The 12,486-nt window shown below is 45.6% G+C and overlaps 1 protein-coding gene across 4 annotated transcripts in view; it reads right to left on the bottom strand.

Annotated features, from left to right (window-relative positions):
- Positions 1 to 12,486, bottom strand: part of Sh3pxd2a (SH3 and PX domains 2A) — a 184,934-nt gene that overhangs the window by 136,055 nt on the left and 36,393 nt on the right. For all 4 annotated transcript variants that reach the window (XM_090345954.1, XM_090345955.1, XM_090345951.1 and 1 more), the window contains exon 2: positions 7,106 to 7,186. In XM_090345954.1, the coding sequence (XP_090202080.1) occupies positions 7,106 to 7,186 (81 nt within the window). The remainder of the gene's footprint in view (positions 1 to 7,105; positions 7,187 to 12,486) is intronic.

The following is a 12,486-nucleotide window of genomic DNA, read 5'->3' as shown; positions in this document are numbered from 1 at the left end:
ATTATTATTATTATTATTATTATATCACTGAGAGGAAATAGGTTGGTAATTAAACTTTGAAAAACCCTCGACCTCTGCCTCTCCAGTCAGGCAGACCTAAAAGAAAAGAGGATATTAACGCAGTCCAGGCATTCATCCCCTTCTCCAGATGGAAAGGCATCTCCAGCTATTTCCTCTGAGTCAAGTTTCTGTGGATTAAACTAGTGAAGCTCCTGCTTCCTGTCTGGGGTCTCTGCCTTGGTTACTTATTCTAAAGGCTTTCCTTACATGAGTCATCTCCTTTCATTATTTTATCCTATGAGGCACACATTTCTACTGACCCCATTAAAAGGCTGAGAAAGAGAGCCAGGTACCAGTGGCTCACAGTGGTAATCCTAGCTACTCAGGATGCTGAGATCTGAGCATCATGGTTCAAAGCTAACCTAGGCACCAAAGTCCACCAAACTCTCACCTCTAATTACCCACCTGAAAACTGGGAAATGGCACTGTGGCTCAAGTGGTAGAGTGCTAGCCTTGAACTAAAGAGCTTAGGGACAGCACCCAAGCCCAGAGTTCAAACCCAACCACCAACCAAAAAAAAAAAAAAAAAAAAGGATGACAGAACTGAAGCAAAGAGGTTAATTTGTGAAAACTTATACAGTCAGTTAGGGGCTAGAGCTGTCCTTGGAACCCAACCACCTAGCCCTAACGACACCCATACACACAGACACACCCACGCACCCACATACTCATAAACACACACATATACACACAAAGATTCATATACATACACACAGAGACACACCCACATACTCATAGAGAAATACAATATATATACACAGACATAACACAGAGACATCCATACACATATATACACACAGAGAGACAGCACATGCATGCACACACACACACACACACACACACACACACACACACATACACGCATGCGCGCATGCTTGTGCGTGCGCCAGCACACACACTGTGCTCTACCACCACATGACTCACTATGGCTCCCTTAGGACTTCAGACACAGCTGCCAAAATGCTTCTGGCGCCAAGGCAGATAGTGGACGGATTTTAAGTGATATTTAAATACAATACAAGGTTCCCATTTGACAAGATAATTTGGACAGGTCCCTAGGGTTATTTGCAATAAAATCTAACCAGTTTCATTTCACAGGAATGACCTAGAATGATGGTTTAGGAAAAAATGAAGTAATGTGATTTTAATAAGTATTTTCATTTTCTTTCTCTTGGTTGATATATTTTTCCCTAATAAAGGGGACTGAACCTGCATGTGCATGCTAGGCAAGGGTTCTACCACTTTCCCTAAGCTCCAGGCCTTTTGTTTGTATTATTTAAAAAGATTTATTAACATATATTAGTATTATAAGAGTCAGTTTCAAGCAGGGCACCAGTGGCTCATGCCTCTAATCCTAGCTACTCAGAAGGCTGAGATGTGAGAATGGAGGTTCAAAGCCAGCCCAAGCACTAAAGTCGATGAGACTCTTATCCTGTTTTCATCCTGTCTAAACAACGCAAGGCCCTGTGTGACTTCCCAGGATGGGAATGGACCTTGGTCGAGCCATTGGTGTCCTATGTCTCGGCTGTGTAAGCAATCATAACTACTCAGAGCTCACCACATTGCTGGAACTGGAACTATCATGCCAGCCTGGAGCACACTGGAACCCTTGCCACAAAATTGTTTTTCGATCACTAGAAGTTACCCCCCAGGTTTTTACCCCCTTGTCTAAGGCTGACCATCTTGAACAAATTTCCTGGGCTATTAAAAGGCAAGGTGTAGCTGGGCACCAATGATTCATGCTACTCTGAGGTTGAGATCTGACCATTGTAGTTGGAAGCCACCCTCGAGCAGAAAAGGCTCCAACTGGGAGGTGGGGGAGGAGGTGGTAGACTGGAGGTGTCCCAAATGGTAGAGCCTCGGCCTTAAGCAAAAAAGCTGCGTGAGAATATGAGGCCCTGAGTTCAAGCCCTGGCACTGGCACACTCATGGAAAAGGCAGAGTACCTATAAGAAAAGGGGACCCCCTTTCTTATTCTCAAGTTCAGCCCTGATACGCACTAAGGTCACTCTAATTTGACCTTAATTAAGCCTTACTTTGGTCATCAAACCAAATCAAAGCACACATAGATTTCATGAATAGAAAAATGGACATGGCTCTTTACTTCAAATAAAAACTCTTTCTAATTCTAAAACTGCAGTGATCCCCTAAGTCCCCATAAATTACATCATAACACACCCACACCCACACACATCCCTTCCAAGGCTGAGTATTAATGACCCAGGGATTACAACTCTGCTCAGCCACCATTAGCCATGCTATTTGAGAGCTAGAAAGTAAATATGACCCTGGGCTAGGTACTTGAGCAGAGAGTCTAGAGAGATGAATAAGGAAGAGAGATAAAAGCTCTTCAAAATAGGTTAAGTCCTTCGGAGCAAACAGGCAGAGGTGAACAGCTTTCTCAAATGTCTTCAAGCAATGTGGGGGAGGCTCAAAGGCCTCTCAGGGCTCTGATCAAATATTGGTCCTGAACCCTGGCCAGGGTTCAGACTAAAGCGCCAGCAATACCAGCAGCTAATGCTTGCAGAGAAATGACTGCAGCCCAGCACCTCACAAGTCAGGTTGTGAAACAATCCTGACAGAGCCAAGGCTCCAGAGAGCCTTCCGGTCCTTCCTCAGTGGGCCCAGGTCGTAAGGGAGACACTTAAAATGAAGGACCTGTGCAAGGAAATTGACAGAGGAAATGTGCTCCATGGTTCTGATGCTGCTGAGGAGGCAATGGAAAAGGCCATGTCTAAGCCAGGCTCTAGTGGCTCACTCCTATAATCCCAGCTATTCAGGAGGCTGAGATCTGATGATTTCAGTTCAAAGCCAACCCAAGCACTGAAGTCCGTGAGACTCTTATCTCCAATTAACCACCAGAAAACTGGAAGTGGTGCTGTAGCTCAAGTGGTAGAGCACTAGCCTTGATCTGAAGAGGTCAGGGTCAGCACCCAGGACCAGAGCTCAAGTCCCACGAATGGTTAAAAAAAAAAAAAAGTAACTGAATTTCCTTAAACCAGGGTGTGTGACCATCCACTTTGTTCCCCTCCTATCGGGGTACTTTCCTTCTTGTTTACCCCAAAGCACATTGTATCTTAATCAAGTCTTTATGTCATCTACAGTGGACTTAGTTGCTTACAAGTATTTTTTCTCAACTGTGCATACTGGTACACACCTGTAATCCCAGCCCTTGGGAAGCAGAAATACGAGGATTGGCCAGGCACCAGATGCTCAGGAGGCTGGGGATTACAACCTGAGCAGGAAGTCCTTGAGATTTTTATTTCCAATTAACCATCAGAAGTGAAGTTGTGGTTCGAGTGGTAGATTGCTAGCCTTAAGCAAAACACTCGGGGGTACACAGGCACGGAGTCCAAATTCCAGGACTGACACCAAAAGGAAGAAAGAAGGAAAGAAATGGAAAGGAGGGAATGAGAGAGGGAGGGAGGGAGGGATGAAGGGAGGGAGGGCCTGTTCTGTGGTGGAGAGAAATGAAAAGGCTGAATCTAGGATTCTGTTCTGATTTGTGATGGAGCACCCAGATTCACATGCTCCCTGGCCTCCTAGCTGTGGGGGGACACAAAGTCAGGGGGAGGGGTGGCCACACATCTCCTGGGGATTCTCCCTCCTACACCAGAAGAAATGGAGGAATCTGAGAGTAGATCTGTACAAATTCCATGAGCCTGGGTTCTCATCAGGGAAAGGTCATCCTGCACCTGAGTCCTGAGTGACAGGACCTTATCATGGTACTCCAACCTCCACCAAGGGCAAAAGACACCACTTGAAGAGGAAAAGTAAGAGGAGTGTAAAGTGACACCCATGCTGGGGACACCGTAACCATAGCCAGGGTCCCAGGAGGACATCCAAGGAGGGTCCATGCCCCTGCCACTCTCTGAATGCACACACAAACCCAACCAGTGCCCAGGTGGCACCAGGTGTGAACGTACAACACAGTCTAAACAAGTTTTGTTTGGTGGTTCTGCACTGAGGGTGCCGGGTGGAGGGAGGGGGGTCTGTAAGTGAAATTATATGGACACACTCTTTTTCTGAAAGAGGGCTAAGATTCACAGAGGGATCTATGGCACCCGGAAAGTCAAAACCACAAATTGGTGGCACAAGTTGGTTGAGCAGTTTCTCCCATGGTGGCTCATTGAGCCTGGACCATTGTCCCAGGATGGGGCTCAGCCAAAAGAGGAAAAGCAGTGTTCCAGAGAGCAGACCTGTGGTCACTGCCTCCCCCTGTACCCGCACACATACACACTTGCTTATACTCTCCTGGCGGACTCCGTAGTCCATTCCACAGGGTAACTCATAGTCTGGGGGCTGCTGAACACTTTGGCTCAAGACTGGGCACAGAGTAAGCTCATCAGCAGAGTAAAGCCTCTGCTTGACACACACAGCCTCTCAGTCCCGAGGCCCAGCATCCTCAAACATCAGGTGATTCACTAGACAATCAAATATCAGAAACAATGCAATTAGTTCATCGCAACCCTACTAGGTGAGACCTGTCCAAATCGTCACTCTACAGATGGGCCGACTGGAGTTACATGGTGACAGTGCCAGTCCCAGGCCAGGTGTTCCTGTGTCTAAACGCTAAGCCTCTCTCCTGCCCTGCCTCTCAGAGATACTGTCCAGAGACAGAGCCAGCAATTTCATGCCACCAAACTAAGACACAGGAGTCATAAATAAGAAAGGCATGAAAATAGGGGCTGGGAGTTTGGCCTAGTGGTAGAGTGCTTGCCTAGAAAGGCATGAAAATGAATGAATACCATGTAAATGTCACTAGAAGTTGTCACAGTACTAAAACTCTCTGTAAAGGGCTCAATTCCAAAGGACCATCCCAGCCACTTTCCAGTGGCATTTACAGTCATCCCTCTGTATCCAAGGAAGACTGGGTCCAAGACCATCTCCTCCTGCAGATACCGAAGTCTACAGATGCCTGTATAAAACAGCAGATCATTTGCATTAGAACCTATGCACATCCAACATATACTTTAAATCTCTTGATTACTTATGACCCTAATGCAATGCAAATGTGATGCAAATAACTCTTACACTAGATTACTTAGGGAAGAATGCCAAGGGAGAAAGAAAGCCTGTACATGTTCAATACAGATTAAAGTTTTGAGAAAATATTTCCACTCCAGTTGGTTGAATCTACAGATGTGGAATCTGTAGGCAGAGGAGGACCCATATAGACAAGCTTGGCCTGTCGTGGCCACTCCAAGACAAGGGCTAGCACATCTTGTGCCCTTCTCCTGACATGACATGAAGGAAATAAACCCCCTGGGCAAGGAAGAGGTGGGGAAGCCGAATTCCTTTCTTGTGAGATTCTGTGACTGGGAAGGGGGTGGGGGGACCAGAACAGAAGTTCTGATTTGGAAGTTTCCCCTGGCTTTCGGACCCCCTCCAGCTCATCAATGAGCCCTTTCAGAGTTTCTTCTCCCCAACTGAGTTATCATTTCCTGTCCAGCACACTGTACCCATTGATGGGGTATCACAAATTCTACCAGTTTATGCTGGAAGGAACCAAGGAGACTGGACAGAAATTAGAAGGGAAAGACAAGGAGGCAGGAGGGAAAGGACTGGCTTTCAACCCCATATTGTTGGATGAAGAGAGAATCTGTACTATTGGAAGCTGGCTCCCCTTTAGCTTGTCTCACAGCTAGAGCACTAAAGACAATGAGCAAGTCATGAACTATGTGGCAAAGATGCAGACCCTACCTCTCTTAAGACGACCCATTACCAAAGGCTTGCAAAGAAAGGAGCAGACCCTGATGTGAGGACCAAGAGTGTTTCTTTTTATGTGTTTTTGTGGGCCTAAACCATACTCACATCTAAGGAAGGCTTTAGAATATTTCAACTACCTAGGCAGAGGAAAAGTTGCTACTTATCTCACAATGACCTTTTCTGCTCTTGGCCATTTTGATTACTACTGAGAGAGCATCTGACTCAGATCAGGTCAATTAGTGTCTTCTTTGGGATTTATCAATTTGGAACTAGTAGAAAGTCAAATGGGAGGGCCAGGCGGGGGACCTAATGGTAGAGTGCTTGCGTAGCATGTATGAAGCCCTGGGTTCGATTCCGCACTACCACATACACAGAAAAAGCAGGAAGTGGTATTGTGGCTAAAGTGGTAGAGTGCTAGCCTTGAGAAAGCTAAAGGATAGTGCCCAGGTCCTGAGTTTAAACCCCAGGACTGGAAAAAAAAGGAAAAGGAAAGTTAGTGTCTCTGCTGTTGGAAACCACAAATATGAAATTCCAAAGCTACTCCTCAAGGTGTAAGGAAACAGAAGCCAAGGACAGCTCCAGAGGGAGCAGAGACGGGGCATGGAGAACTGATTCTAGTTTCAGCTGTACTTGAAGCCCATCAACCTCACCACCCACTCTCTGCCTGTGGAAGACTACATAAATTTTCCTGACATATTTTTGTCTAAGTCAGCATAAATGTAAGCCTTCCATTTGTCACCAAAAGAAGCCTAACTAAATTAGTGGGTGTCTCTAATGGTAACTATTTGGTTCATCCTGCCATTCAACAAATTAGATGCACACATACTATCCACATGTACAAACTGGGTGGCGAGTGCCTTATTTGGTCAGACAGACACAGTGGGATGCCCAGTTTGTGTCTGTCGTTTAAGAAATTGGTTCTTTTCTGTTTCAGTCTTCACTGTGTTTGCTTTTCTTTGCCTGCAATGAGGCGGCGGCTCGTGTCTCATCTTGGATGTTTATAGACATGTCTGCTCAGGCACAAAGCACCCACAGCCATCCTCCCATCTCTTCACCACAGCTTCCCAGCCCTATTCCACCCCCCCCCCCAGCAAATGAGGGTGACAAAGCCCAACTGTTAAAGTCCATCTGAGGAAGCCAACAAAGCCCTGAGTGTCTGTTTACAACCACCAAGTAGATCAGCCCACTCCACTGTTCAGCTCCCTCATAGCTCCCTCTGCACCCATCTACAGTCAGACCCTGAGCACTCTGATGTGGGGTCTCTGAATCAGTGAGGACATGAAAAAGCCAGCGTGGCAGAGAGACTCAGGTACCATCTGACCTTCGGATAACTCACCTGCAGGTCAAAGAACTTGCTGTACCTCCGATAGATGGTCTGGGAGGTGGAGTCAGACCAGGTCACGTTGATAATGTACACCTGTGGGAAAAGAGGGAAGAGCAGGTAAGCAGAGAATGGCGCTGAGATGCAAGCGATGCCAGACATCATTTAACGGCGGGTGCACTATGGACAGGACCATTCTTTTCCTTATGTGTTTCCAACATAAATATAATGTCAGGTACCAAGCACAAGCTACAGTATGTCTAAATACATCCACACACATCTACACATCAATAAAACAGTAAAGATCATCCTCTTAGTAGAATGGAATTAAAACAAGTGGCTTTAGTTTCCTTCAAACATACATGTAATACCACATATGTGACCATGTGTGTATGTGGATGAACATAAAATTGGTGCTGTTACATTATTCTTTTGGGGTTAATACTGGAGTTTAAACTCAAAGCCTTGTCCTCACTGGAACTCTAGTTCTGCTGGTTATTTTGGAGATAGGGTCTTGTAGACTTTTCTGCCCAGTCTTGAACCACAATCCTCCAAATCTCAGACTTTTTGAGTAGGTAGGATTACAGGCAGTGCCTGGCTTTATGTTATTATTATTATTATTTTTTTAATGTTGGTAGTGGGGCTTGAATTCAGGACCTAGGAACTCTAAAGTTTGAGAAGCAGTAGAAATTAACTGCTTTAAAAAATGTGCCAGATTGGCCGGGAATTTGGCCTAGTGGTAGAGTGTTTGCCTAGCATGCACAAAGACCCGGGTTCAATTCCTGGGTACCACATACATAAAAAAAAGCCGGAAGTGGTGCTGAGGCTCAAGTGGTAGAGCTCTAGCCTTGAGAAAAGTCCAAGGACAGTGCTCAGACCCTGAGCTCCAGCCCAGGACTGGCAAAAAAAAAAAAAAGTGCCAGATTTGAAATATGATATAAAAATCAATGTTAATAAATTTTTAATTTAAAAAATGTGCCAGAAGGTTGGCAGTTCAAAGCCATTCCAGACAGGAAAGTCCATGGGACTCTTATCTCCAAATAACCAGCAAAAAGCCAGAAGTGTATATGTGGCTCAAGTGATAAAACGCTTGCTTTGAGCAAAAAAAAAAAAGCCATGGGACAGTACCCAGTCCTGAGTTTAACCTACTGTGCCTGCTGACCTGCAGCTCAGTCTCTCTCCCACCTCCCAGGTCAGACTTCCAGGTCTCCTCCCATCCATCCTTGCGCAGAAAGCTGATATGTCCACATGCCCAGTGTTGCTAGCTAAAGGTAAGAAGGCCTGGAGAGGCCTAGCCTCCCTGGAGAGTGAGCTGGTGAACCCGCCTGCAGGTCATTAGATAGCAGCCATTACCCCATTCCCCTGGGCCAGACAAGCACAGCCCAGAGGAAGGACTTAACTGGGGCTTAACACCCATGCTCCATCCTGTGCAATAATTAGGGGCTTCCCTTCCTCTTCCAGAGAGAATTAGTCACAGGCTCATGGCCTGGACAGCTAGGAGGATCCAGGGAGGCATGTAGGTTTGGTTTGTTGTTGTTTTGTTTTGTTTTTAAGCATACTTTAGCTACTGGTGGGTTGGGGGGATTTCCATTGCAATGTTTCCACTCATGTATACCTGTTCCATTCAATCTCACCACCTCTTAACTCTCCCTTCCCCCAACCCCTTCTTAGGACAATTTCAACCAGCTTCATTGTTCTATCTTCATACATGCAAACATCTTCATCCACTCTGCTTGTTAGCCCAACATCTCTCACTAGTGCCTCTTTCTCTTTCCCATCCCCCAGGTCTCCTACTGACCAGCAGCTTTCATTGAGGCTTTTTATGCCAATTTCATCTACAGATCAATGTGCTTCAAAATTATTCACTATGTGTTTCTCTCCCCTCTTTCCTTCCTCTTATTTTTTTTTTTTAATTTATGTCAGTACAGGGACCTGAACTCAGGGTTTTGTGCTTTCTCGCTAAAGGCTGATAGTCTATCACTTGAGCCACATTTCCATCTCCAGTTTGCTGGTAAATTAGTTAAGAATCTCTCAGGCAAGGCACTGGTGGTTCAAGCCTATAATCCTAGCTACTAAGAAGGCGGAAATCTAAGGATTACAGTTAGAATCTAGCCCAGTCAGGAAAGTCCATGCGACTCTTACCTCCAATTAACCACCAAAAAATGCTGGAAGTGGAACTAAGGTTCAAATGATAGAGCTGCTAGCTGGCCTTGAGCCAAATAAGTGATAAAACAGTGGCCAACAGCCAGGAGTTTGGCCTAGTGGTAGAGTGCTTGCTTAGCATGCATCAAGACCCCGGTTCGATTCCTTGATACCATATACATTGAAAAAAAGCCACAAGTGGTGCTGAGGCTCAAGTGGTAGAGCTCTAGCCTTGAGAAAGTCCAAGGACAGTGCTCAGGCCCTGAGCTCAAGACCACAACTGGCACAAACAAACAATCAAACAAACAAAAAAAAACAGTGGCCAAAACTTAAGTTCAAGCCCCAGGACCCCTCCACCCACAAGTCTCTCAGATTTGTCTGCTCTGGCTGGTTTTGAGCTATGAACCTCAGATCTCAACCTTCTAACTAACTACTCACTCTTCTTTTATGACTCTAAACATGCAAAGTGGCTTCTTTGGCAGGGGAGGAACCTACCACCTAGGATGATGATTTATGGTTTTGCTAGGTGGGAAGGAGCAAATTCTGGTGAAACTGGAGCTACTGAAACCTCAATTGCTTTCAGGCCCTGCACCCCCTTAGTGGCCCTCTACATAGCAGTTCCCGCCTTCTGGGCTGCCAGTCCCGATGCACAGGGTCATCACTGCGGAATGCTCGCCATTAGGGGCAGAGCTGGGACAGGAACCAGACTCTTAGCTCCCAGCCTAGGGCTATCCCGCCCATGACTAGAACATGAGAAAGTCCTATGCTATTGACTCTTTAAAATAGTTGAAAACTATGACCAGAACCTTCATTAAAAATACACACTTTGAAATAAAAACAACCCTAAGATACCACCTTACCCCAACAAGAATGGCCAAGATTTTGAACTAAGACAATGACAGTTGCTGGGGGGATTGTGGAGAAAAAGGAACCCTACTGCACTGCTGGTGGGAATGTAAACTAGTTCAGCCACTCTGGAAAGCAGGGTGGAGGTTTCTTAAAGAACTGAAAATTGACCTTCCCTATGATCCCACCATACCACTTCTGGGCATCTACCCTGAACATCATAATCCAAGATATGATAAGGACACCTGCTCAGCTATGTTTATCTCTGCACTATTCACAATAGCCAGGCGATGGAAACAACCCAGATGGCCTACTGCAGATGAATGGATACAGAAAATGTGGTGTATATATATACAATGGGATTCTACATAGCCAACAGATAAGATAAAATAATGGCATTTGCAGGGAAGTGGGTGAATCTAGAGCGAATCATGTTGTGTGAGACAAGTCAAGACTAAAGGAACAAAAGGCGCATGGTATCCTATGTTGCTATTAGATCCAAACAGTACAAGAGCGAGGACGCAATATTTGCATACCCAATGCTATGGACATGGTATTGGAAATATAAACACAACCACATAGACATAAAAACCTATGACTCTATAGACATAATATTTTATTACATAGATTAATATGTATCTTGATATACAAACCCTTAGCCTAATTTTGATTATGTTCTAAAAACCAAGTGCCAGTGATTGTATATAGAGATTCCCTTCTTGAATACTCATTTGTTAAACATGTCATTTGAAATATGATGTAAAAATCAATGTTAATAAATTCTTTAAAAAAAACACACACTTTGAAACCATGAACCAGTGGCTCATGTCTGTACTCCTAGGTACTCAAGAGTTTAAGATTTGGGGCTGGGAGTGTGGCCTAGTGGTAGAGTGCTTGCCTAGCATGCATGAAGACCGGGGTTCAATTCCTCAGTACCACATAGATAGAAAAAGCCGTAAGTGGTGCTGTGACTCAAGTGGTAGAGCTCTAGCCTTGAGAAAGAAAAAAGATAAAAAGAAAGAAAAAAAGGGAAAAAAGAGGCTAGGATTTGAGGATAGCAGTTCAAAGCCAACCTGGACAAGAATTGTCCATCAAAAAGTAGTAGGGCCAGGAGTATAGCTTAGTGGTAGAGTGCTTGCCTAGCATGCATGAAGCCCTGGGTTCAATTCCTCACTACCACATATATAGAAAAAAACAGAAATGGTGCTGTATGTAGCTCAAGTGGTAGAGTGCTAGCCTTCAGCAAAAGAAGCTCAGGGACAGTGCCCAGGTCCTGAGTTCAAGCCACAGGACCATCACACACACACACACACACACACACACACACACACACACACACACACACACACACACACACTACACACTCTAGAAGGCAGGCCAGAGGAAAGGTAACAAAGCTGTCAGCCATAGCAGAGCCACTTGTCTAGGACATGACCATAATTTCCACCAAAAGTATTTCGTCCCTCATTTGGCAATGCATTGTTCCCCTAATTCTTTGCATCACACTTCAGGTGCCCTGTGTGGACAGGAGCGTGGCTCAGATGTGGAGGTGGGGAGTGGGAACCTGTAACCTCCAGGTTCTCCAAACTTGTGGGACATGCCAGAGGCCCATTCAAGTCCTGGGTTAAAGGACCATTCAGAGGCCTCCCTGGAGATAAACCAGGCATAGGACAGTCTCCAGACCCCATCCTCACATCCTGACAGGAGGCTCTCTGTTTTCATCCAAATCTTGAACATCCTCCATTATCACCACAGATAAATGAGGGATACACAGAATCCCAGCCCAGCCCACTCCTAGACTCTATCCTGCCATGGAAACATTAGAGATAAACTGCAGAGAAAGAACAGGTGTCAGGAAGGGGGACAGGGCAGAGGTCACCTGAGAAAGCCAGCTCTGTTTACTAAGCCTGCATCAGGAGCCCAGATAAATCCTCCTTTGGTCTTGGGAGCAGCAGAGATAACATTACCCAGCAGCTGGGTTTCAAAAGCCTTGGCAATTACACGTCCTGCTTCCAGGCACATTACTAGGGGCTTATGTTTCCCAGGTGAAGTTTCCTTTCCTTCTGGATTAAAAAAAAAAAAAAGCACAGATCTTATTTCCCAGTCTCTGGCCATTTCAGGCAGATGGCAGGCATCTATGCATCCTCACTACATAAAAGACCAACAGCCCTGTCTAGCTTCCCCGGGGCTGGCCCAGACTGCCATGGTTTTCTGCGGCTCTTCTTCCGTAGGGAAGGAGTCTTCAGGATGGATAGAAGTGTTTTTCTGGACACCTAGCACAGTGTCTCAGTCCAACCAACTAACTGTTCAGGAACTAGCAGCCTTCCGTTTTCTCAGGGCCAGAAGCCCAGCCTGGTCTTGCCAGGTGCTTTTGAATGCAAACATGACCTGAACATGGGACTCAACGC

The sequence above is a fragment of the Megascapheus bottae genome, chromosome 15, assembly GCF_031878675.1.
Source record: "Megascapheus bottae isolate mThoBot1 chromosome 15, mThoBot2.hap1, whole genome shotgun sequence".
In the NCBI taxonomy this organism is placed as follows: Eukaryota; Metazoa; Chordata; class Mammalia; order Rodentia; family Geomyidae; genus Megascapheus; species Megascapheus bottae.
The sequence above is the reverse complement of the archived record's forward strand: the minus strand, read 5'-3'. Positions and strand labels throughout refer to the sequence as shown.